Raw genomic sequence first — 26964 nt, forward strand, 5'->3', positions numbered from 1 at the left:
ATCCCGACTGCGGGGTGCATGGCTCGGGCGCCTCCTCTGCTGCCGCCGCCGCTGCTGCCGCGACCACATCCCACCCAGAGGACTGAACGCCGCCGCTGGAGTAGGGACAGAAAGCGGAAGCCTTAACTTCTCTCTCCAACACTCCCTGTCCTTTCCAGCAGAGGACCGGCTGGAAGGCTCCCGGGGAAAGCCAGGCGAAAGCTCTGCGCAGGGGAGGGCGACCCGGGAGCCGCAGGCGCACAGGGGCGGGGGCAGCATGTGCCCCGGCGCCCGGCGCCCGCAGAAGTAGCGCGCGTTGGGGTGAGCGAGACGCTTTCCAAGTTGGGCGCGTCCCAGAGCTCGCAGCCCGGCGCCTGGGCCGCCGGTGTCAGAAGAGAGGCGGGGCCTGATGGGGGTCGCCGAGGTCGCTATCGCCTGCGGCTACTGCCCGTCTTAAAAGCATCCAGATCAGCGTCCCCAGGGTCCCAGCTGGCGTCGAGCCCTCAGCCCGCGTGCGCTCTCTGATGCCCGTGCCGGCAGAGGCCCCGGTGGCCCGCCCGCGGGGGGTGCCGGAGGGGGCGGGGGAGGAGGAGGAGGCAGTGTGATGGCCCTGGACGGCGAGCGGGGGGAACAGGAGGAGGAGAAGAAAAAGAAGAAGAAGAAAAAGAAGAGGAAGAAGAAGAAGGAGGAGGAGGGGGCTGAGAAGAGCAGCTTACCTTTCGCGGCCACGATGGGGGAGAACGACGCTGCGCTCCGGGCCGGCGGCAGGGGGCTCTCGGACCCGTGGGCGGACTCCGTGGGGGTGCGACCCCGCACCACCGAGCGCCACATCACGGTGCACAAACGGCTCGTACTGGCCTTCGCCGTGTCCATCGTGGCGCTGCTCGCTGTCACCATGCTCGCAGTACTGCTCAGCTTGCGCTTCGACGAGTGTGGGGCGAGCTCAGCTCCGGGCGCCGACGGCAGCCCCGCCGGCTTCCCACCGCGCGGTGGCAACGGGAGCCTTCCGGGTTCGGCCTGGCGCAACCACCACGCCGGCGGGGACTCAGCGCAGCCTGAGGCAGGCGGGGAGGCCACGCCTGGGACCCCGTCGGCCCAGCCGTCGGAGGAGCAGCAGGAGCAGTGGCAGCCGTGGACGCAGCTGCGCCTGTCTGGCCACCTCAAGCCGCTACACTACAATCTGATGCTCACCGCCTTCATGGAGAACTTCACCTTCTCTGGGGAGGTCAACGTGGAGATCGCGTGCCTGAACGCCACCCGCTATGTCGTGCTACACGCCTCCCGGGTGGCGGTCGAGAAGGTGCAGGTGGCCGAGGACCGGGTGGCGGGGGCTGTCCCGGTGGCTGGCTTTTTCCTCTACCCGCAAACCCAGGTCTTGGTGGTGGTGCTGAATAGGACCCTGGACGCGCAGAGGAATTACAACGTGAAGATTATCTACAATGCCCTGATCGAGAACGAGCTCTTGGGCTTCTTCCGCAGCTCCTATGTGCTCCACGGGGAGAGAAGGTAGGGAGGGAGGCGGTGCCGAGTACTGTCCCACCCCGCAGAATGCTGTAAACGCTGGGCAGCCGGCAACCCGGGGGACCCCGCCAGTTTCCAAGACCCGGGAAGCGAGGGGCGGGAGAAGGAATCAAAGTAGGTAGGACCACCATCTAGAACCCTCAGGGTCTCCCGGATGCCTGGGCTCTCACTGCTGCCAACTCCGCAAACTCACCAGTGGTGAGAGATGAATGCCACCCCTTCCTCTAGTATGGATCCCTCCCCCCATCCCCATTTCGTCAAAGTTTCTTAGCCAGTGGGGCGCACAGCTCATTTTTAAAGGGTAACTTCGAAAGCCTGCCAAGTTACCGTCGAGGTAAAATACGTGAGCGCCAAAAAGCCAGGGCAGCTGTGCATCCCCGAGAGATGTCAGCGCTGGATATCTCGCAAATGCAGATTTGTCAGCGCAGGCAAATTCCCCTCCCTACCTACACCCTTACATCCCAACGTGCCCACCTCGCCTATTACCTGCCAGGCATATAGCAGAGGATGGGCTTTAGCTACATAAAGTTTTATGAAACTGAAAATTGAGATTTGGGGCAGAAAGAGCTGGTCCCAGTAACAGAATAAGGGGGTGGGAGCTGCGGGTGGCAGCTGCCATGGTCAAAGACAGCGAGAAATGTCCTTGCAGGTGCTGTCAGCTCTCTCTTAACGCGGAATGACTCCAGTTGTTTGTTCGAGAGTTACTGCCTTTGAAAATGACTTCAGTGGTGAAAGGAGGGAAAGCTAGCGATCATTCTCAAATGCCTCGTTAGCGAGTGCCTTGATGCTTTTAAGATTTGGGCTGTATTCTATATTCTTTGTTTTTAAATGTGTGTGTGTGTGTGTGTGTGTGTGTGTGTGTGTGTGTGTGTGTGTGAGGTTGTTGGTCTTTTATCACCTGTTTAGAGCTCAGACTTCAGAGTCCAACAGAACTGTGTTCTAATTCCAGCTGCACCTTTATCTCCCGTGAAGGCTTGAGCAAGTTGATTAATCTGTCAGCAATTCCTGACAATGGCTACCCCTAGTACTTATTAAGCACCAAATATTAACTCAGTCTTACAGGAACCCTATGGGGTAGGTCCTATCAACACTCCCTATTTAACAGATGGGAAAATGGAGGCAGAAGTCAAGTAACTTGTCACATAGTTAGCCCACAAAGTGGGAATTTAGACCCAGGCAGTTTGGCTCCAGAGCCCATATTTTTAGTTCTAATTTGGAGATGATAATAATGATGCTGTCCTCGTAGGATTGTTGCAGGTGTCTGTGAGCCAATGCATTGAAAATCACTTAACCCTCTACCTGGCATTTAGCATGTCCACCAAAAATGTTAGCTATTATGAGTTTCTGTTGGTAGTAAGCACTCAAGCATATTTTGAATGAAGAAACAAGTGATACCTGCTTTTTGCCCTAACTTCATTTAAAATAATTTCGATTAGTTAAATGACTATAGGGCTAGTGAACAACCAACAGTGAACTTAAAAATGAAATTGACAACCTCAGAAGTAGGAGCAACTTAGAAATTAGTAATGATACCACTGAGAACAATTCTGTTCTCAGTTCATTCTCACAAATGCAGGAAACTGGGACTCTGAGCAGCCCAGAGCAGAGATCAGCAGGCTTGTGTTGGAGAGCTGGAACTTAAACTTTGGTTTTCTGATCCCTGGACCAGGGCTCATGTCTGGAAACTCTCAGTAGTTGTTACTGTACGAGAAGCTGGGGAAATTTCGGTGTGTTATAGGAAAACACAAATGTTTTATTATTTATAGAGTGCTATGAAGTAATCTCATATAAATAAATTGCCCAGTGCGTTAGTAGTCCTATAATAGTTAAAATCTCCTATAAGTGAATGCATAAATTATTCATTCTCCAAAGATCAGATGTGGACAATTTAAACACCTTTCCACTACTTCCTCCAACATATTCTAAAGATTAAAAGTATTTTTAAAACCATATCAAATATGGGGGAAAAGGCATAGAAGGCAAATTTGCATGTTATGTTCAGAAACAAGCTTGTTATATCAAAATGTCAATAGTGGGAGCTGCATTTCATTACTGATAAATCTGTGGTGAAATAAATACTTTCAACAAATCCTGTTTTCTGAGCCACGCCAAAATATATTTGGTAGACTTGAGCTTGTTTTGGTTAGTGCTTTCAAATTAACAAGTCTCTTAAAAAGACCAGATGTTTCTGCTTGACCCATAACTGATTTCTTGTACCCCTAGTGTATATTTGTATTCAAACTCTCTCCTTCAGTTTTCTCCAAAGATGTAAATAACTTGGCTGAAAATTTAACCTAATGTATATGTTGCTAAGCTCTGCATCTCAGTAGAAGTGCAAGATTCTATATTTCTGGAGATCTCAGGTTGGTTTTATTTCTAAGCAGTATCTTAGAGAAAGTCTTGTTCCTCTCCCCCCACCCCCTTGAATACCAGAGTGAATATGATAATTTCTTAGATGTTTCTATACTGAAGTTCTTAAAGCAAAGGAAATCAAATAAACTATTTTACAATTATGTCATTATATATATTAACCTTTTTTTCCTTTTTGTTTGCTGTTATTACTATAGCTACTTGGAGCGTTTTTTAACATGCTAATATCAGGAACTCAATCAGGATTGGACTTTTATTGGTGATGATTTTGTCCCCAAAATGCAATGTAAATCAACATTTTAAAACACACTTCCAGAAGAACACAGATGCAAACTCTGAATTTTCATTTGATTAATGATTATTTTCGTCTTTAGTCATTCATAAGTTTTGCCAATTTAATTATCAGATAATTTCTGTAATAAAAATAAATATTTAATCTGCCAATGGGGAGTCACATTGAGCAACTTGAAATATTTACAAGAGTAATACCACAATTCGGTCCATTTACTTAGTCTATGTGGAAACAACTCATTAATATCCAATTCTCTGACTTACTCCTTAGAGGTCTGAGAGAAAGTTTGGGTGAGGGCAGGAAAATTTCACCATGTGCTGTACACCGTTGAGCCCTGGAAGAGTTCAGCCTCACCTGGTGTTGGAGGGAGACTGGTTTTGTCTTACAGGAAACACTTACCTTTCCTGGTTCCTAGACTATAGCGGAGAAGGGGTAGAAGACAAGCTCCCCACTAAAGCCCACGTTTCTTCTACTTAAGGCAAATCCTTTACTTTCAGTTGCTTTTTTGGCTAAAGGGAAAATTCATCACTTGTTGAATATGGCAAATAAATAAATTCTCTTAAATTTGAAATGTTTACCCACAGCAGTAAAATTATCTTCATTAGGCAGAACACATATTCATCTCTTCTTCAAGTAGGTGTGTAGCAGGCAGATAAAAAGGGGGTAGATTTATACCATAGTATTCTATAGTAAAATATACTTGCTTAGAATTAGGTAAAATGCTCATTTACCTGAAGTAATTGCCACTTTAGGGAAGCCAGATGGCGAGCATACCCATGTTCAAAGTAGGGTACCTTAATTTAGATCCAGATGGTCAGATTGAAAGAGGAAATTTACCCACAGTAAATGAACGTTTTATTCACTTTCAAAAGGGAGACTGTTTTTCTTTGGCAAACTTTGATTGGGTCTATAACATGCCACAGTGCCAGAAGACAGAATAAAAATAGGAGGTCTTTTTCTATCTAGGATTATTTAGAGGGAAACCATGATCTCCAAATAAAATGGGGAAATAAAACTGTGGTTCTCAAAAAGAATTGCAAAACTCTTTTGCAGAAATCTTGTGGAGAATATAGAGGATTTTATGGGTAGGCATTTGATCTTTTGTGGTATTAGTGTACATGGTTTAATATCTTGTATTTTTGCTGGAATGAATTAATAATCATGATATTTAATAAAAGCAAGAAAATCACCCCATTGCTTTTATGTTAAAAGAAACCTCATTTCTTCCATTTATTCTGGTGGGGTGATATATTTAGCATATATATATATCTTTTAGTGTATATAGCTTTTTGCCCCTCTATAGAAGGTTCTGAACTGAAAAATTTGTGAGGATCATTTATTTCTGTGAAAACTTTTTAATGTAATTCCTAAATGGATTTAGAAATTGTTTTCCTGTCAGACACACATAAGCATATGGCCAAACTGACTCCAGTGCTGCTAGATTTTGGTTACAATTCAAAATGCCACCGGTAAACTAAATCTAGAAAATATGTATTTTAAAAAATGCTTTGACCATTTAATGACTCGTTCAGGGAGGAAAGTACATGCAATTGGTGTTTGTCTTGCCGTGTTTTTTCCATGATGCCATCTGATTTGATCACCCTGGGTAGTAATAAAGTATACTCTTTCTCTAGAAGAGTTAAATTAGTTTGCCCATGTTTTTATTTATTCAAAACGACTCTAAACAGGGTCTGTCTGCTCTGGATCTCGTTCAAGCAAAGATGTGACTGCTTTCTTGGTATTCATTTAGTTTGCACAGCGAACTAAATTGGTTTCCTCAAACCAATTTTTGTCACCATGTATGTTGGTGGGCTTGAGACAACAGTGTAAGGCAACAGTTTAAATTTGCTAGATGACGGTGACATTTAGTCGATATGTTTACAAGAATAAGACTTCTTTAAGTATGACTTTAAAGAATGAGATAAGAAGAGTGAGGAAGAAATGATCTTTAATGCATAAATGTTTTACAGTCTGTCAGGAAGAGTGTCCCTCCATTACCCTGTGTTCATCCTCCTATCCACCAGCAATGATGATCATCACCATCGTTATCATCATTGTTCCTTTAATTCTTTTCACGTCCTTTACATCCTGCCAGATTTGCAATAGCGGCTGGGTTCCTCCAGAGTTTTCAAAGTCCCTTGCAATCCTGCTTTTTGCCACTAGAGAGTGGATGCTCTCTCCAACAGATAGCATCTTACTACATAGAATTTGGGAGACTATAAAAATGAAAAATACTCTCTGCTTTTCTCAGTTTCCTGGGTAATCTGAAATGATTCACAGACAGAGCTAGGTGGTGGTGGTGGGGCTGTGAGGGGGGAGTGAGATTGGTAAGCTTGTGTGGGGGCTGAACTGGGGTGAAGGGCCCCAGGCTCACCTCCTGCTTCTTGACTCCAGGTGTACCTTCTCAGTCTCTGAAAGCCCGAGTAGCCCTAGGATTTAAGGAGCTCTGGTACTAGTTGTGCGGAGATCAGGGTGAACCAATTCTTCTTAGTGCAGACCTATGTTGACTTGCAGGGTGAAGTTTTAGTTTAATTATTCAGATCTTTCATCATGACCGCACAGCTCAAAAAAAAAAAAAAAAGGATGAAGAAAGAATGAAGTTTTAAAATGATCACCATTGGTAACTTTTCATCTCCATTATGAATAGATTCAAGCCACTTTTGACTGTATTGTTAGATTGAAAAGTGTTTGTGTGTTTAGTGTGTTCAGGGACTCCGGAACCAGACTGCCTGGGTTCATGTCCTGACCCTGTCACTTGTTGGCTTTATGACCTTGCCTGAGTTTCCTAATTGTTCTGGGTCTGGTGCTTTCATCTGAAAAGTGGGGATAATGACACCCTATTCATAGGGTTATTGTGAAGATGATATTAGTTAAGTAATAAAGCACTTAGAACAGTATTTGACAACTGGTAAGACCCTTTGTGGGGATTAAATGTTATTATCCCATGGCTGGAGATTTACTGTTTTGGATGGTATTGGGTCATGTAGGATCAGTATTGTTGTCTTGGGATTTCCCCTAACTAGAAAGCCAGTGGCGGAAGGAAGTGGTCACTGTGGACATTCCTTCTACTGCTGTTTGTTTTGCCACCTAAGTAGAGTTCAAAAGACAAGAGAGGAAGAAACAGAGCCCCTTCACCATGGGGAAGAGAGTGAAGAGAACGACTGTAGTATTTCATGGCTAGAGAAACCCGATGCTTAGTTCAGATACTGTGAGATGGAGAAGGTTGAGGCAGCGAGAAGAGTGTGGGGAATAGGAACACACAGCTCTCTGATTATGACACTGCTCTCTGTCAGCAGTGGGAGTAGCAGAAACCAGCGACTGAAGGGTCGGCAAGGTACCTTTCTTGTCACTGGCAGCTAGTACAGACAAGAAAAACCAAGTGCCAGCAGAAAGGCACATCAGTCATTAGATACTGTTCTCAAGACTTTATTTGTGTTTTGGCAGTAGCGGTACTTTATAATCCTTACATGAGGCTTTGCCTCTTTCCAGTATTATACAAATGAACCTCAGACATTAGTTTATTTATTCTTACGCCAACCTAATTCCATGGCCTAAACATTAATGTTATGCATTCATAATACTCATCAATGGTGATCAAATACTCAGTATTTTTGATAAGAGTATTTAGTACACAAATAGGAAAACAATTATGAATATTATGCTCTGTTTTTATAACACAATTATTCACACATGCACCACTTCCTACATACATATTGCTGGCATTATTGCATTATGCTTTTAGTTTACTAAAATGGTTATTTAAAAAATAGATGACACGCTTGCTTATAGTACTGAATATTCAGCAGGAGTACTTCTCTTCTGAACTGGCAGAGGTTTAATGACTCATTGAAGTACATAAAAACACACAGTCTAAACAACATACTTTTTGACTTAAAATGTTTTGTCGTTGAGTAATAATTTGCATTTTGATTAACAACCTTAACTTTAAATGGAACGTGTGTAACTTCCATGACCTTGTAACAGTCTATTTACTGCAAACAGTTGAATAGTAACTAGATGGTCCATTGAAACTTTTCTTTAGATCTTGGGAGTTTTTATCACCACTCTTAAACTATTGTAACACTAGGCAATTTGCAATTGCAATAGAATTAAGTTCAAAGATCATTTTTCACTGTGCTGTATGTGTGGTATGCATAGATGTAGCCCAAATGGAAACCTCTCAAATATGCCATGCCATTTGTGAGGTTCTCTTGGTTTTAGTGGGTTCCACAGTGAAAAGTTGTGAATCAATCTGAAAACTAACAGTGTTATGCAAATGTTTATTTTCTCTGCATATTTTAACTTTATGAAAAGGCAAACTGAAAATAAAGGAATAGAAATTGTTTTGTATCACACACTGTAATTTGTTGGCAATATCAACCAACATTAATGCATTATTTCTGCTGAATCTTATCATAATGACTTGACACAAGTAGCTTGCCTAGTGAACTTCCGCGGAAAAAGGAAGAAATCAATTTTTTATATCCTTCAGAGGCAACATAGAGCTTTAAGCTCTCCTTGGCTCAACCAAAGTGTCAAATAGACAAGTTGTTAAGAAATTAAGTAATTTATTTTAAACAAAATAGAATTAAAATACAGATATGTTATTTGTATTTTTCTGGTTATGCTAAGGTGACATTCTTGGAATGACACTTCCAGGATGTCACTTTTGGAAGTGGAATTTTTAAATGATAATAGAGGGATTAATTAAAAGATAAAAATGATTTTGTTTAAGAAAGCAAGAGAAAAACAGACAACAAAATACTTGTCCTCATAAACTTCTGCCTCCCACTGTTTTATTTTAGTTTTTTGCTGTATTTACATATATACTTTCTAGCCATATGGTATGTTAAAATGTTTTCTATTTTTATTTTTTCGGTATTTCTTCTACCTGGTGTCTTGCTATCACCTCTAATTCATCTCGAATTTACTCAACTCCAAACTCATTATTTTCTACTTCAAATCACTTCTCTAGAGGCCTCTTTGATGTTTTAATGACAATAAGCAGAAAAGAAGTCTTCCATTAATTGAAAGCAACCCTAAAATATATGTAGTGAAGACAAAATTATATTTCTGAAACCCAACAGACACGTGAAAGGCACAGAACCTGAAATTAGAACTCTTTGTTAGAAAACGGAGTACCAAGGGTGAGAGAGGTTTTAGAGATAGGCTGGCCATACTGAGATCTGATAAAACCAGAATCTGTAAGAGAGCAAACAGGGCACTAACTTAATATGCAATTCAAAGCTTTTTTAAAGCCTTATTTCTGTGCTACCGATAGTCAATTTGCTCACTTTTCCATCGTCTCCGACTCTTAAAATACTACCCAGTCTTCAAGACCAGTTCTTATGTTTCTTCCTCCATAAACCTTCCTTCAGTTCTTCAGGCTGGTGGTTCTCAACGGGGTTAGTTTTGTCCTTCAAGAGACAATTGCAGTGTCTGGAGACATTTTGGTTGTAATAGCTAGTGAAAAACGGAGCTGCTGGCATCCAGCGGTAGAGGCCAGAGATGCTGCTAAACATCCTACAGTGCACATGACGGCCCCTAACAATGAATTATTATCCAACCTAAATGTCAGTGGTGCTGAGACCGAGAAACTCTGCTGTATGAGAATGTAATTTCTTCATACATTTTTCCCTCTTTGTCATGGCTTTTTGTCTGATTCCTGTTTAGGTATATGTAAAATTTCTTTTTTTAGAGTATAAACTCCTTGAGGGAAGGAAGCAAAGATATTTCTTTTTCTCCTCAGTATTAAACACTCAAAAATGAATGATTAAGAGAAGCACATACATTAAAGAATATATAGTAAGAAGTGATTTAGTGGTAGCGTCATTTAACATTTTTAAAAACCTCATTAAATTCAGGAAATATTTTATTTCTAATTTTTGTTCACTTATAGGATCTCAAGCTTGGATAAGACCTTAAATATAATCTAATCCAACTGCTCTTCTTTACCAAGGGACTTTTTTTTTTTTTTTTTGATTTCCTAAATATTGAATTGAAATTCAGTTGTGATCGTCCTTAGGTACCAGACTGTGAAATTGGTATTTCCTCATTTAGACATTATCAGAATATATGTTGGCCCTCCGTGCATAGATATATACTGTGTGTATGAATTCATTAAGAATATTAATTGCAGAAAAAGTCATTAAATGATCTCTACAGTTTCCTTCAATTGCTAGCTTTACTAACATATTTACTTATTGCGTAAGGCAAAAAGAGACAGGAACGACATAATTCCGCATAAGTATTTGGTTTATTAATCTTTCATTACCCCAAAGGTATTTAGAATCTCTATATCTAATAAATTCCTACCCATTAGTTACTTAATGCCAAAGACAACTTTGACTTTTACATAATGACATACATTCTAACTGCAACCACTCTGTTGAACTCTTATAGAACTTTTCCCCTAGTATTATTAGAAATATAAAGGTATAGATATTATTTTCAATTAGATTGCAAATAACTTAAAGGCAAAAATAGTTATATTTTTAAAAAAAATCCTACCATGTACCTGATATAATGAACAGCTCACACATAGCAGACAATATCTGTTTGTTCAATGACTAGAATTGCAGTTTTCAGATACTCAAAAGTTAAAAGAGAACAGCATTTTTCATATATGTAATCCCATAGGTATCTTTTAAGGAGCCTCAGTAGAGAAAGATTAAACTCAGTAGACATTTCAATTAATAAAATCGAAAGATAAGATTCGAGAACATTATATAGGACAAAAGCAAGTGATGAGAAAATTGTAAATGGATGTATTTTAACTAAAAGGTACTAATATTTCATTAAGCAAAAATTATATTACTATCAGTAAAAATAATAGGGAAGTCTATTACCACGAATTTGGCAGATTTGGAAATAACTTTTTTTTTTAATCAACAAATTAAAACATTGTTTATAAATTTTGGCTAAAGATTAATTTTAGTTTTTGAAATATAATTACCTTTTACTCAGACACAGAAAATGTGAATTCTAGACCCAGCTTTGCACTAATTGCTGGTGTAACTTTGGACAAATCACTTAACCCTACAGGAACTGCTTTTTCAATTTAGAAATTTATGAAAGCTGGACAATTTGTTTTTAAGATTGCTTCCAACTTTAACATTATATTTGTCTGAAGATTTATAGCTAAAACTTTCCCATATATTATCTCATTTTATCATCTCGACAGTTTTGTAAGGAAGGCCTAGAAAACATTATCGTTTCCTTCTACTAATGAAAAAATAGGCTGAAGCAGTTAAGTGATTTACCCAAGCCTTGTGTGTAGCAGCTCCGTACTATTTCCAAGATAACTTTCAAAAACCCTCTCTCTTAGAGTTAGTATGCAATTAATCTTAAAAATGTCTTATTTTTCTCTTTTTCAAAACTAAGCTTTAAAAAGGTAGGCCCTTGATGACAAATGTAAGCTTCATAATTTTAAAATGGTATAAACATTTACACCTCATGCTTTGAGATAGGGATAGCCAATAAGATTCAATTCACATGTCAACCCTTATTGATTGGTAGGAGCTGCCTGAAGTGCTGTGCTGAGAATAATTCTGAGGCCAAGTTCAGACTTAGTGGGAAAGTGTGCCATGTTAGATGAACCATGTACACCTTGGATGCTGGAGAAGGGAGAGGTGGCAGAACTATTTATGAGGGAAACAGCCTTTTAAAGAATTACTTTAGAACTCTTAATATTTTACAAAAGGTCTGATGTTGACATGCCTTATATCGAGTTTTACAACTAGTAGTTAAAAAGTTTAACTGTTGTCATGAATGTTTTTGTAAATAACAGCCTTTTTTAATGTAAAAGAGTGTCTTTCTTAAAGTACTTAATATGAGTGTTTCCATTTCTAATCCTAAAATGTGAACGAATATAGAAGTTACTTCTAGTTAGAGTTTTAATAAGCAACTTTGCAGCTTAATATTAAAACTTGAGGGCATTAAATATATATTTTATAGTTAAATATAAAATTTTATAGTAAAACACACATCGACATATTTATTATATTGATATTTGTTATATTAGTATATCATGACATAATACATATATATTATGAGTAGTAAAAACCAATGGTCTCCGGATTATTCAATGAAAACATATGCGATAACACTCCAAGAGAGTTTGAAGATACTGTGAATTAGTGGCTGCCATTTTTTGACTGGCTTCAATTTATTAACTGCCGTCGGGTGCTACTCATCTATTTACAGTGATAGGTGTTTTACATTCTCTTTTTTCTGCCCTAAGATTTATAATTCTTTTTTGAGTTAAGCTTGATTATTTCCTTTTAAGCAATGAACGACTACACCTTAGGGAAATTTAGTAATTGTCCAGGATGATATAGCTAAGAATATTGTAGAGCCAGAATTCAGACCGAGTTCTGTCAGGTTTCAAAGTCTTTTTTTCTTAATAAAATCAGGCGATGTCTTGCAAAAATTTGAGGGCACAGATGTTTCCCAGTGTGATGGTATATGTTCTATATGTTCCTGATGACAACTTCTAGATTTTAGCTTCACTGTCTTTACATGATGTACAGCTTCAGTGAGGAAAGTGAAGCATGCAAAAAAAGTGAATTATTATTTTTCAGTATTTGCAATGTGATGTCAATGAGTTTTTTTTTGTTTTTTTGTTTGTTTGTTTGTTTGTTTTGTAGGTTGTAATGTTTCGTCCAATAGGCGGTGCTCTGGGTTTAGAGAATTTTATGAGACAAAAATTTCCCTGGAAAACTTTTATTATTGGGGAAATGTATATGAGTTGTACTTTCATGCTATTCATGCACCTAATTTTGGTTCAGAAAATAATAGTATCTTACAATTTGACAAAAATATATTATCAGAGAAGTGTGTGAAGTGGTTATAACTCAAGCCGTAAATGTAATTGGGAATGTCATTTTCTTTTCCAGATTCCTTGGTGTTACTCAGTTTTCGCCTACACATGCCAGAAAGGCATTTCCTTGTTTTGACGAGCCCATCTACAAGGCTACTTTTAAAATCAGCATCAAGCATCAAGCAACCTATTTATCTTTATCCAATATGCCAGTGGAAACTTCCGTGTTTGAGGAAGATGGATGGGTTACGGATCACTTTTCACAGACCCCTCTTATGTCCACATATTATTTAGCCTGGGCTATTTGCAACTTCACATACAGAGAGACTACCACCAAGAGTGGGGTTGTAGTAAGTATTTTAAACTTAATGATGTTTTTGAATGATATACACTCTGTAAAGTAACCTTAATTCTGGATTAATAATGAATCATTCCTCTCCTCTTTTCATTTATATAGCTGAATTCTTCCCTTAACCCTTAGGAGGAAAATTATCGTCCTAGTTTCAAAGAGTCAGAGAGGAACATCTCTTCTATACCCAGCCCTCTTATTCCTTTAACCACCTTCCCCACCCCTGCCATCCTTGTTCCTCTTTATCTCCTATCTCTGGAGCAGCTATTGTCTGTTTTGGGAAATCGTCTGTTTCTATTTGTATTACTGGGAAAGCTGCTTCTTTTTATTGTGAAGTATTTCAAATATAAGGAAAATATGGAGAATTAACATTGTACCCTCCATATATCTCCTAGGTAGGTCTATAGAATCTAAACATTTTACCATCTTTGTTTCGGTCTAATTCAATTTTTGAGAAAGTAAAACATTAGATAGAGTTGAAGCTCCCTGTGTACTCCTGCCTGATCTCATGCCTTGTCCCCTTCCTTAGAGTTAACTACTCTCCTGAATTTGGTATTTGCCATTTCCATGCATATTATTATATAATTATTAAGTATGTGTATTTTCATTTATAATACATGTCATGCTTTAAATAAGATTTTTATATAAGTGGTTTTATATTATAGATATCATTCTGCAACTTCCATTTCATTTTATTTTTTTACTTGAAATTATATATTTTTTGTGATTTATCTGAATAGAATGGTTGAATATATTGAAATTTGTCATTGTCCTATAGATTAACATTTTAATTTTTCTGATTTTCAATGTTTAACAACAATGCTCTAGTAAACAATTTTGTATAGAAGTAAGTTCTTCTGCCAATTTGCTAGAATTTCTGTAAGGTATAAAGCTTCTTTTAGCCCATAGCACTCAAGTGTATAAAAATATGTGCTTAGGGAAGGGTGATATATAAGAAGGCTGGAAAATTACTGTTTGTATTAAATTTATAATAAGAATCAGTCAGACTCTCCATGACAGCTACCATTTGTGATGCCATGGTGTTCTAGGCACTTTTTGCATGCTATTGCATTACATTAGTCAGGCTACGTTGGCCATGCTGAATTAACAACTTCCTTTCTCATTTCAATGGCTTACATAATAAATATGCATTTATTTAAATTTTTGTGTCAATCCTAAGGAAAGGTATTATGACTCCATTTTTCCAAATGAGTAAAGTAAATTGAGGCTTAAAGAGATTAAGTAACTTTCCCAGTGTCTCAAAGTAAGCAAGTGGTAGAGACACAAGTCAAACCTCTGCTGGTGTCATTCTAAATTTCAGGCTTTTCTGCTCTGTGCATTAGGAGCTCTGTTTCACTGTCTCACCTGTGTGTCTATAAGAGAATTCAGATAGTGATTCTTCCCATCCAGTGGCCATCATATTTAGTGTTGCTTGAACTTAACAAAAGAAGTGAATAGAAATCTAAATTCTTATTCTGTAGGAAGTTCATAACCCTATAATAACCTAAATTTTGAAAAATAAGTTTGGCTAAATAAATTTTTCTCACTGTTACTTTCAATTTAAATCACTGGAGCTTATTTAAAATAAATAAAATCTGCCTGCATACAAAATTAATGCCATTATTGAAGAAGTACATGTAGCGAATTCATCTACATAATCATTAAAATAACGTCATAAATGCTGGCTCTAGAAGGGTTAGATGACATTTTACTCTTTTGGACTTATACTCATTTGATAGGTTGAATTCCTCTGATGTTTGTTGCTGTCTCCTATTGATATTTCAAGGCTGTACACATTAGACCATACAGAGAAAAGGAACCCGAATCTCCTTTCCTTTTACATCTTCAAAAGTTGATGATTCACTTGTTGTGGGTCAGCTAGCAGCATAGGGTACAATGGAAATGTTTTTTCCCAGTATGTTTTCTTAAATATGTTTTTGGCCCTCCACAATTATGCTTGCTGCTGAAGTGACCCAGGTTTAAAACCAGACACATACTAATTATTTAGATGTGACTTTTTATTAGTTAAGAATCTAAGTAATTAGTAAACATTTTAAAATTCCTCCTTAATTTTTATGTAGGAAAGATGAAATATGCTACTAGAAAACATTGAAAGGTCAACTGAAATAAAATTTTGTATTGTATAATGTAAAAATACTAAGAATAGTAAAAAGAAAAACAAAATTGTCATCGGGAACCTTATACCTGTGGAAATATGGTTCAAAACCTGGTTCTCTTTTTCTGTCAATCTTTTTTTTCATTGCCTTTCCCCTTTATTATATTTTCCCTTTATTACTAGGAGCACATAAAAATGACGTTTCTCAACTTTTCACAGCTGGAAGGAGTAGAAGTTTAGCTTTAAAATCTTGGAAATGGGATGGCTATGTGAAGTCCAGGTGGTCATTTTGGATCAGAAGCTGAAACACTTTCCTTCGGGATCTGAGAGAGCAACTTGAGTAGCATCTTAATAAAATACAGCTGAATTGTAACAGTGCCTCGAGTGTGCATATTTGAAGCATCATCATTATTTGCTTATCAAGTTATCTACACTCTGTAAGGCACTATCCTATGTAATTAGAAAGATAAAAACCAGTCTAAGATCCTTCTAGACAGAGATTATGGGTGTAGCTTTCAGATTGAATTCGAGCCTGCATATGTGTTTTCTCTACCCATCCCAAAAATAGATTACCATTTTTCTGATTAATTGTTAGCATTTAGAAATTGGGATATTGCATATAAAATTATTTCTAGCTTCTCTTGAAAAATTGGAAGATCACTGGGCCAACATTACTGCTTGTATTTCTTCATTCATTTATTCCTTCAACAGATATTTATTGACTGAGCGTCAGGTATATATTACTAGGCTCTGGTGATATAGCAGTGAACAAAGCAGACAAGGTTTCTATTCTCAAGAAACTTAAATCTTAATGAGGAGAGAGTTATAATAAACAAATAAATGCATTCTATGTCAGGTGGTGGGTGATATATGCTATGAAGAAAAGCAGTGTGCTGAAGCTGAGTGGTGGCTGACCCATTTACTTGGGGCATTTGCTTCCCAGTGTAACTTAAGGCCACTTTTGTCCTTTCGCATCTAGTCCACTTCACTGTTGCATATTACCTGCTTTCATTCTCTAGACATTTGGATTTTCAACCCTTGTCTAGGGACACAATTCAAGAGGGTAGCCGAGGAATGTGCATTAGAAAAACAATGAATTCACCGTCTGCGAATTAGTGTTGCTAACATTCACTAATTGTCAAATTAAAGTTGTGGAAAATAAGTTAAGACAGTTTTGAAGAGGGAGAAATTGCTAAGGATTGGAGTCAAGGCATGTGCTTCATGGAAGAGATAGGAGTTAATATGGCCCTGAATAATGGTTTGGTCTTAGAGAAGCAGATAAATGTGGGCATGTAATCCTTAGCATGTAATCCTTCCTGTGGGAAATAGTGTAGTTTTATGGTTATAAACATGAATTTTAGAATCATATAGGTCTGTTTTAGAATTTTTGCTTTGCTTCTCTGTGACCTTGGGTAACTAACTTCTCTTTATTCTGGTTTTCTTGTTTGAAAACTGAAAGCGTGAATTCTTACTTTATACTATTGTTCCAGTTACTATCATAACATGAAAAACTACTTCAGAATTTGGTGGCATGAAACAATCATTTTCCTATTCTCAGAGTTTCGATAGGTCCAGAATTTGGAAGGCCACAATGAGGACATTGTCTTTTCTCAGTGATGTCAGGGGCCTCAAAATCTTGATGAGGGGGTGACTTGATAGCGTGGAGGCCAGAATCACCTGGACTATCTTCACTAATGTGTCTGGTGGTTGTTATTCTAGTCTACTGTGATGTCAACTGGGGCTGCTGGCCATAGCATTTATATGTGGCCTTTCCACATGGCCTGGGCTTACTCAAAGCATGATGGCCTCGGGATGATTGGACTTCTTACATGGTAAAGTAGTTTTGAAGGGGAAAGTCACCAAAGAACTAGGTAGAAGCTATTTGACCTTTTTCTGACTTATCTTCAGAGGTCACATAGTATAATTTCTACTGATTTACAATGTTTACAAATAAGTCACTAAAGATGGTCTTGATTTGATAGAAGAGAGTATAGACCCACCCTCCCAATGGGGTGGGTCAAAGAATTTTGTTTTGTGGTCTTGTTTTAAAATCAATGCTCTCTGATCGCATATTATTTACATTCATTCCACATACAAAATATACTCACCAATAGGTCTGATTCCATTATATAGCATCAGGGTCAATTCTGAGGTCTAGGTGCAGATGAGACTATTTGGGTTTGGTTTCTTGGATGTGGTTTTCTCCTCTCTGAAAACCTCTTAACTGAGTAGACAATTATCTGTCCCTACTCTCTACCCCCAAGAGACCATGGTATGATGAGATTATTGCAATAGACCTTTCCATTCAAGAACAGAGAAAATGAGAAGATACAGCAGTTGCTAGCTCATAGCAATTCTGAAATCCAACTGGGCACATGTTGGCAGTTCCTTAAATGAGGCTTAGTGCTACTTCCTATGAGTTGTTCTTCCTGGCTCTTGGCCCCACACTTTGGACTCTTAGTTTTGCCATCTGAAGCATATTTTCTCTTCCAATTAAAAGGTAGTATGTGTTTGCAATTAAAGAGCCTGCTCCCTACCAATAATAAATCGGGAGTTCAAAGCTTCTTTTCCTTTTATATTGGCTCTGTTGCTTTAAGGCCAAGCAATTATAATTATATTAAAAAAAAAAACTGTTGGCTTTTTATATATCAAGTTATATCCATTCCATTAGATAAAACTATACACACAGGTCTTTTTAAAATGAGCCTTGGTCTACCTAGGGCTTTTGCCCTTAACATTCTTGGATACTCTATTATTTAACAGAGAGAATGTAAGAGGCACACCCTTAAGATCCTTAGAAAATCTTTTGTCTTTTCGAAAAGGTCTATGGAGCATCACTTTAAGAATGTCTAAAGTCTTCGTTTTTTGAAGACACATCCTTGGCTTCATTTTTAGACTATGTTTTTCTGACAGTGACCTGTATTTTTCCCCTGAGGCTATTTTTTACTTTGAGAATCTTTTGCCATCTGAAGAGTCTGGGAAGAAGAGAGTTTTAATTTTAAGCCTAGCATATTCTGGCTTTTTTCTATTTATTCTAAATTTTGCTTGGAAACTAGACAGTTTTTCTTACGTTCTTCTCTCTTTTATTGCATTTTTCAGGACCAGTGAGAAGAAGCCAGGTGGCACTTTCAGCATTATATCTAGAAATCTCCTTAGCTAGAAAATATAGTTCAGTAGTTACGTTTCTCATTTTCTATGATACTATGGGCAACAGTGTTGACAAACTTTCTTCCACTACATAACAAAGGTCCCCTTTTCCTTCAGCTTCAAATGTCATTCACTTCAGTATTCTTCAAGTCTTCACCAACAGCTTCCTCAAGGTCCAGAAAGCTTTTGCTAATAATCCCCTGAAGGATCTTCCAACTTTTGCCAACAATTTAGTTCCAAAGCCAATACCACATGTTTTGAAGCTTTTGTTATGGCAGTGCCCCATTTCCAGGTATTAAAATCGGTTCCAGTTGGTATTGTTGAATAAGAAACCACTCTTAAACATAGCAATGACAAGTAACCATTTTTTATGCTCATGGATTCTGTGGGTCAGTTGTATGAACAGCCTAGAGCAGGGAATGACCCATCTCTGCCCTATGATGCCTCAACTGGAGAGGCTCAATAGATGGGAGTGACTTGACAGCTGACAGCCAGAATTATCCTGGGGTTTCTTTACTAAATGTTTTTACTTGATGTTAGCTGTTGTCTGAGGCTTCATTTGGGGCTCTCATCTGGGACATCTATTAGTGATCTTTCCAATGTCCTGAACTACCTTATAACATAGTAGTCTAATGTCATCAGACTTGTTGCTCGTGATTCAGGCTTCCAAAAGTGAGTGTGCCAAGAGATTTGCACTGCTTGTTCATTCCATTATAAATGATTACATAGATTGCATTAGTCACCATCTTTTTCTTTCTCCTTTTAGCAAGGCAGAAGCTATATTACCCTTTCTGACCTAGCCTAAGAAGTTAAACTGTCATTTTGGGGGCATTCTGTTAGTTGTAAACATAGGTTGGTCCAGACTTTTAGCACAGGGGACCTAGACTCCATCTTTCAATGGGAGTAGTGTCAAAGAATTTGCAGACTTGTTTGAAAACCACCACAGTTGTTGTAAGTATTATAGGAGATTATGTTTATGAAATCATAAACACAGTGCTTGACACATTGTACTGACTCTGACAATTAAACTGATGAGATTTTCAGAAGTCATAGATGGAAATAGTGATATGTAAGTTTGAGAGATAGATGAGAACTAGATTGTTAAAGAGATTGATGCCCGGCTGAACTTTAAGATTTTGTTCAGTTAACAGGAAGAACCACTAGAAATTTTAAAACTGGAGACATGATATGTATAATTTTATAATCTGCCTGAGAAAAGCATGCACAATGTGTGGACATGAGGACATTGGAAGCAGAGGATCCATTTAGCTAAGAAACTCTGGACTGGAATAGTTATAATTTAAATGAATAGCATAGTATAGATATGAAAGGCATTTTAAAGGAAGAATTGGTAGTCTTTGGTGAGAGATAAAAGATAGGAACAAGTAAACATTGAGGAAGCAAAAGGGCAAAAACTCAAGAGTGACTTTAAGGTTTTAGTTAGTAAAAACTCTGTAGTTCTACCCTCCAGATTCACTATTTATTGGCTATCACAACCAATGAGGGTTTTCATATGCCTTGGCCAATCTCTTGGATGTACAACCTACACTATTATAACTGATTACATATAATTTCATTAGTCAATACTCTTTATATCATCAAGTTACAAAAACTCAATGTGAACTTAAGAAAAAGAGAAATTTGTTAGGAAAATATTAGGATATCAAGGAATCTCAAGTCAGGGATGCACCTGGGCTTGGAACATCGAGAGAAACTTGGAAATCCTATTTCAGGTCCTTGTCACTGCTTCTTTTGCTTTGCTTTCCTCTCTCACTGTGGACAAGTTTTCTCTGTTCTTTGATTCACATGGTGAAATATTGCTGCAAAAAGTTCCCAAGATTTCCATATTGCTGTGTAGGCCTCAAGGGGGAACATGACCTTTATAAGTTCCCAGACACATTGGGAGTGTGTTGGTTTCCCCTGCTTGCGTTACATGATCATCTCTAGTCACTGTGACTAGATAGTACTCATGTGGAGTCACATCATGGGAACATGGCATCTTCTGCTTCACTTTTTGAATGGGAGTGTATGGCAAAAAATAATTTCTGGAGAAGAGATGCTTGGCAAAAATCTGCCACAAGTGCCCCAGATATATTTTTTAGCTTAATTGTGTGGACTGAGTACCCTAGGAAAAATACACAATATTTACATTGATGATATATATGAATGTATACCTAAACCCAGGAAAGTACACACAACCGTACATGCAATGGACATTTCTGGTTCTCAGGATTCTAGTGATGATATTGTGTATATACACTTAAAACATGTGTATATTAAAACGTGTTTGATGTGTAGTTTCCTACTGAAAACAAAATTTGTCACATTTTAACAAGAGAAATAGAAGACTGTAGGTTAATGTATTCTAAACTTAATATTCCAGTTTAAAAATACCCATGTTAATAATAAGAGTGCTTTCGTCATTAGACATTCTGGTTAGATTGCAGTAAAAATATAATGCTCTTAGAGAAATAGTAACAAAAGAGTTAGATTACAATCTATTTAGGAATATAAGTAGAGGCTTCTTGATGACCTCAAGAAGATTAGTTCTCCTCCTCCCCTCTATTCCTAGAATACGTGGTACACTCATCCCTTATAGTCCTTATCGTACAGTTCATAGTCCTTTCTTGCTGGCCTCATTGCTCCTCTAGACTGTGAACGCTTTGAAAGCAGGCACCATGTCTGATTCATCTTTACAAGATTAGCATGTAGAAAATGTATGAAGAAAATGTATATAGAAAATGGTAGGTGCTCAGTGAAAGTCCACTGAACATCTAAATTAGTGAATTCCCTTTAGGGACGTCACGATGTTGGTAGTTTCCAAAACTTTCTGGTTAGGTTAACATGTAGGGAATGAAAATTGATGAGAAGTAATTTTGACCAATATTAAACTGCAGATTAAATGTTGTAACACTTTAAGGCATTCTGGTAGAAAATGTAGGTGGAAAGAGTTGTTAAAGGGAGTTGAGTACCGAGAGGCAAAGTTATACTGTTAAACAGGGAACTGAATGCAGGGCAGAGTCAGGCTCTGGAGAATCTGGCTAGGGGAGGAGAAGTGGGGACGTTCTTATAAACTGAAAGACCAAGAATTACTTCTGTCCTCTATCAGAAAAGCAGTCTGTGAGCATTGTTGAATTTTAACCACTAGGCCACCGGGGAGCACATTTGAGTGTCGATGAGTTGGTGATAGTTGGCTTGTTGGCTAGGTGAGTCTGGACTGGTTGGATGGTCTGCTGCCATGTGCATGCCTATCTTGGGATTATGGCACCCAACTCCTTTCTGCTGTATCAGAGATATTTCCAAGCCAAGCTTGGATCACCCAGTCAGGTCTACATTGTTGTCAGCAGGCAATGTAACCAGGTCAGGAGTTTATTGGAGTCAAGGAATTTGAGAAGTTAAAAGAAAAAGGATATAATTGATGAACCTCCTTAAATTTTATGAGTGTGGTAGAAACAGAGCTGATAGGTTCTGTGAAAGAGTGAGTGTAGAGTGAGGAAATGGATACAGTGATTGTAGACTATGTTTTTAAGAGTGCTAGTTAAGGAAAGGGATGAGAAAATACATCTATGCAGAGCCTACTGTAAGTGATTTTTAGATTTTAGGAGAGCTGAATCTATAAGGAGAAAACGAAAAGTTTCCAGACAGTAGCTAGGGCCTACTTGATGTTTAATGGCTTGTCTTTGTAGGGGAAATGTCCAACATTTTTTGGACTTTTCTACAAGTTTTAAGAGCCTTAGTAATAGGAATAGAGAAAGCAGAGATTAAACTTAGGAGACTGAGAAGGCACATATGGCCAGTGGTCAAGAGGGTAAGACATATAGAGTGACAGTAAAAGTTTTGTTGAAATTGTAGGCCATGATATTCAGAGAGGCAGAGAGGCAGAGAGGCAAGCAAACCCATAATGGAAGTGATATTCATAAATGATGAATTGAGATGAATAGAAGTCATCATGAGAATAAAGAGTAGGACTGGAGTGACAAAATGAATGAGGTGGAAAGAAGGTCTGTGATAGAGAGGAGAGTTTCAGATTTCAGGGTGAGTTGGAGTTATTGCAAAGTTGTGTGGATAGAGATAGAAGATAGAATCATGGATTGAGAAGAGATAAGGTAACTGTAAGGCTATATTAGAATATACAGCACAAACATTTTAGGAGACTCCTTTCAAATGTTGGCAAGAAAGTCGTAAGCCAGGCTTCAGACTCTAGAAGTGTGAGTATCACCTGGAGGCTTTGATGGGGAAGAAGATTAGTGAAAATCATTAACTCGCAAAGAGGAGAGTTTTTTTCATGGAAGTGGGGGAACAGTGCTGTAAAAGCAACGATGCCAGAGCTAGGAAGAGTCTCATCCCTCTCTCTAGCTCTGAGGGTGGAAGAGAACAGATCTAAGTAAAGATGAGAATGTGGGTAGAATTAGCGGGAGTCAGGGGTTTGTGTAGGGTAAGAGCTGCTGGTAATGCTTACTTACACAGAGGGTGGAATGGTAGTCTGGAGAGACATGTTAACAGTAGAAGAGGGAGAGGACTGAGTCAGCAGAATTTAGTTAGTGGAAGAGCTTATAGACCTATCCAGCCCCAAGATTTCCATTGAGATGTTGTTGTAATGGAGAGTGCCTCAGCAAATCTCCATTCCCTGGTGCCTGATGGTGGATTCATAATAAATGATAATGGATTTTGTTGTATAATCTACAATTTATCAACTGCCCTGAGGTTTAAGAGTCTACATATTGAAGAGACTAATAGAAATTATGGGAAAAGATGGAACTAAGAAACAAACCTACAAAACAGAAGAGTTGTAGTAAGTTTACACTTGATAATGTGTGTGATGGATTGTGTAGTGCCTAACCAGGTATATTTCTCTTTTGGTAGAGAAGGAAGATGATTCTGGCTATGAGCTTCTTTTCCTACATCTTTCTGATAAGATTTCAGGTTGTAACAGTGGAGGTCACCCATCTAGTTGTCTCTTAGGTAGAGTCCCAGCATATCTAGAGTAAAGTAATTGCATGAAATCTGGTAATATAAAGGGATTTACTTTCCTTTCTTTGTTGTTTCCTTTCTTTCTGACTTCAGATTTATTATTATTATTATTTTAAATATTTTCTCTCTTCTTTTTCTTCTAGTTCTTTAGGACTTTTACTTAAAAGAGACTAAAGTTTTGGCCAAGATAATTATAATCTAAGGGAGGTAGAGTATTGTATAGTATTGAGGAGGGAAGTGATAAGAGAAGAGGTTGGAGATTTAGGCAGGGGCCAGAACATGAAGAACATAAAACTTTTGATTTTATTCTGTAAGTAGAGGAAATATGAAAGGACTTAACCTTGAGAGAACTTCAGATTGTAACTGGAACTTTCTGTAGAAGAATAGGATTAACACACAAAAAAATATCTCATCACATTTGCCAAAAGACTCGATACCATTTCTCTGTTCTTTACTTGACCAGATCTGTTTTTCTGTTTGACTAAGGCTACTGTGCCAGTTTATCTCAACTTGTCCAAGGATCAAAGAACAAGCAGTAAGCAGATGTATGGCAAACAAGTGGTGTTCCTTTGATTGTGGCTAACATGAAAAGATAGCCAAACATTTTGCATCTAGTCTCAGACATAAAATATGCAGTGGTCCAGTAAAAAAATCTGTGGGTAACCATTCTATAGAGCAAATAATGAAACAAATCATATTCTAAAAGTTCATGTTACTCAGATTCAAATGATTCTTATAGGATTTGATGTCAAATTTCAAAAAGATTAATGAAGATATTTGGTTGAGATATATTAATATTTCTGGAGAATAGAATTTACAGGAAACAAGGAAAATTTCTTTGCTGAAAAATCAAATATTTTTCTTGGAAGGCCTTTGCATTCAGTTGGATATGTAAAACTGAATATTCAGAGTGGAAGAAGACATCAAAAGTACTAACGGTACTGTCTGTCCTTAGCCACTGCCACCTACTAATGTTTCATGACTTCCTTTTCTGACCAGATGGCAGGAAAGAAACTTGTGAGATTTGTGGGATGCTGCTGTTTTCTGATTAGGTTTACTCTGGAGAGGAATGGAGAATGCCGAAAACCAATCAGTATCCATACATACTATTCTCAGGGCACTGAAAATTACTTATTTCTACCATATTTCTTAAAACCATAGAAAACATTTCTTTATCTATTAACAAATACACATTGAGCAACTGTGTTTAATAATAAACAGATATTTAGAAAAGACTGGCATAATTCAGAAGATCAAAAAGAGAACAGACAGGACAGAATTCATAAGAGGTTGACATAGATGTAGGACTTTGAGTGACAAAGAGAGGAAAAATTCTAAACTTTTTAAATTAACCTTAATCAAAAACTAATAGATACTGAATGTCTTCCCTGGGCTCAGCACCATGTTAAATACTACACATAAACCATTGTGCGAGTTATAGATTTCATTTCTAAGGGGTTTAGGAGTCAGTTGTTGAGACATGACAAACACACTATTATACACTGAATGGTACAAGCACTTTTTTTATAAAGAGAAGCTAAACTCGGTATTATGTTAGATGTTCAAAAATAGAGAAAGAGATCAATGAAGGCACAGGTAATTATCAAAAAGTATTGGATCTTGAAAGATGGGTGGATATGGGTAGGTGGAAGGCAAATTAGAGAGCCTTCTTTGTGAGATGAAGAGAGTGTGCAAGGAAGGGATGATCCTGAGGTTTTCTTCAGAGTGAGAAGATGAATATCAGTCAGTTGGTTGAAAATATCTGAAAGCAACTCAGGAAAACTTAAACAAGAGAGGAAATCAATAGTGGATTCTGGACAACTTGTAGAAATGAAGAATTAAACAATTATGTCTTAGGTAGGATAGCCTTGAGGATCTAGACAGCAGATAGCAATTAACAATCTCCTGGGGGCACTGTCATTAGATTATTTTAGCTGCAGTCCTTAAATCCCAGGAGACAGAGAGAGCAATTTGTTTTACTTGAATAGAATGTCCACCTCCAGGGATGATGTAGATACTGGAGTTCCTTCATTGGTACATTTATCAGGGACAGGGGGAATCTGGGGAGAGGTAGTTTCTCAAAGGAAAAGCAGTATGATGTTATCAGGAAAGGAGAGGGTATACTTTATAAGCAAAAATATCATGAATACAGATATCATTTATCGAGTACTTACTAGCACTGTGCTGAGTATCATTTCCTTTAATACTTCATTTAATGCTTTGAGGAAAGAACTCTTATCTCCATTTTTAAGATGAGGAAATTGAGGCACTGAGTGAGTGAACACCTAACTTGTGCATGATTATGTGGCCCGGCAGTGGCTCATCAGCATTCAGACCAGGCAGTTAAGCTGTGGAGCTTGTACTGAGCTAGGCTGGATTCCCAAGGAAGATGCAAGGTAGAGTTACAGGGAGTAAAATTAAATAGGTAGAGTAGAGTCAGAAAGACCAGTTTAGATTGGAAATGGACAGAAATAAAGACCCTTAAAGGATAAGAGAATGACATGATAAAAGTGAAGTTTTAGAAATATCAATCTTGAAGAAGTTTGCCAAATAATTTGGAAGATAGAAAGCCTCGAGTTTTGAAAGCCCACCGGAAGGTCATAATCAAGCCTGAGTAATGCAGGTTTAGACCCGGTAAGGACAAATACACTGACTGTCTATATGTCTTTTTCACATGGCAATGAAACAATTTTTAAATGTAACTCCATGAAATGCTGTGGTTCAATTACTGAAGTAAGATTTTAAAGAATATTGGTATAACAATGAAGAATTATCCTAATACAAGATCATAACTGTTCTAGGCAGTTTTAGGTTTCACGTCCTTCATGAAGCTTTGCCTCGGCTAGATTCTTTCTTTTTTTTTGAACTTTAATAGCCCTTAAGTTATAATTCTCTTTGGATCATTGTCCTAATAAATTTATATTGCTGTTTTCTGCACATCTTTTCTTATTTATTAGATTGTGAGAGCTGTGAGGAAAAGAACTGTTCTCAATGAAAAACGCACTCATATAATATATTCTATGTGTTAGACATATAGTTAGACACATATTGCTTCTATCTATCTGCCTATGTATCTATCTCCTGGACAACTCACAGAAATTTTATGTGTGTGTGTGTGTGTGTGTGTGTGTGTGTGTGTGTGTATACACATACACACATACATGCAAACACACACACACACATATACACACACATGCATACATATACTATATAATCCATTGTATCTAGCACAATTCCTTGCCCATAGCAGTCTCTCAGTAAATATTCAAAGTATAGATGATATAAGACGGATTTGAAGAAAAATCAATAGGTCTTAATGAATGCCTTGTTTGGGTGACAAAATAATAGAAGTGAATTAAAGACAACCTCAAAGTTTCAGGTTACTTGACTGAAAGGAT

The 26964-nt window shown here is 38.0% G+C and overlaps 1 protein-coding gene across 1 annotated transcript in view; it reads left to right on the top strand.

Annotated features, from left to right (window-relative positions):
• Positions 1 to 557: 557 nt before the first annotated feature.
• The window catches only part of TRHDE (thyrotropin releasing hormone degrading enzyme), a 341392-nt gene continuing 314985 nt past the window's right edge, over positions 558 to 26964 (top strand). Inside the window, exons 1-2 of the mRNA XM_011374415.2 lie at positions 558 to 1485; positions 13060 to 13333. Of these exons, the coding sequence (XP_011372717.1) occupies positions 584 to 1485; positions 13060 to 13333 (1176 nt within the window). The 5' untranslated portion in view covers positions 558 to 583. The remainder of the gene's footprint in view (positions 1486 to 13059; positions 13334 to 26964) is intronic.

This window comes from Pteropus vampyrus, unplaced genomic scaffold (assembly GCF_000151845.1).
Source record: "Pteropus vampyrus isolate Shadow unplaced genomic scaffold, Pvam_2.0 Scaffold9, whole genome shotgun sequence".
In the NCBI taxonomy this organism is placed as follows: domain Eukaryota; kingdom Metazoa; phylum Chordata; class Mammalia; order Chiroptera; family Pteropodidae; genus Pteropus; species Pteropus vampyrus.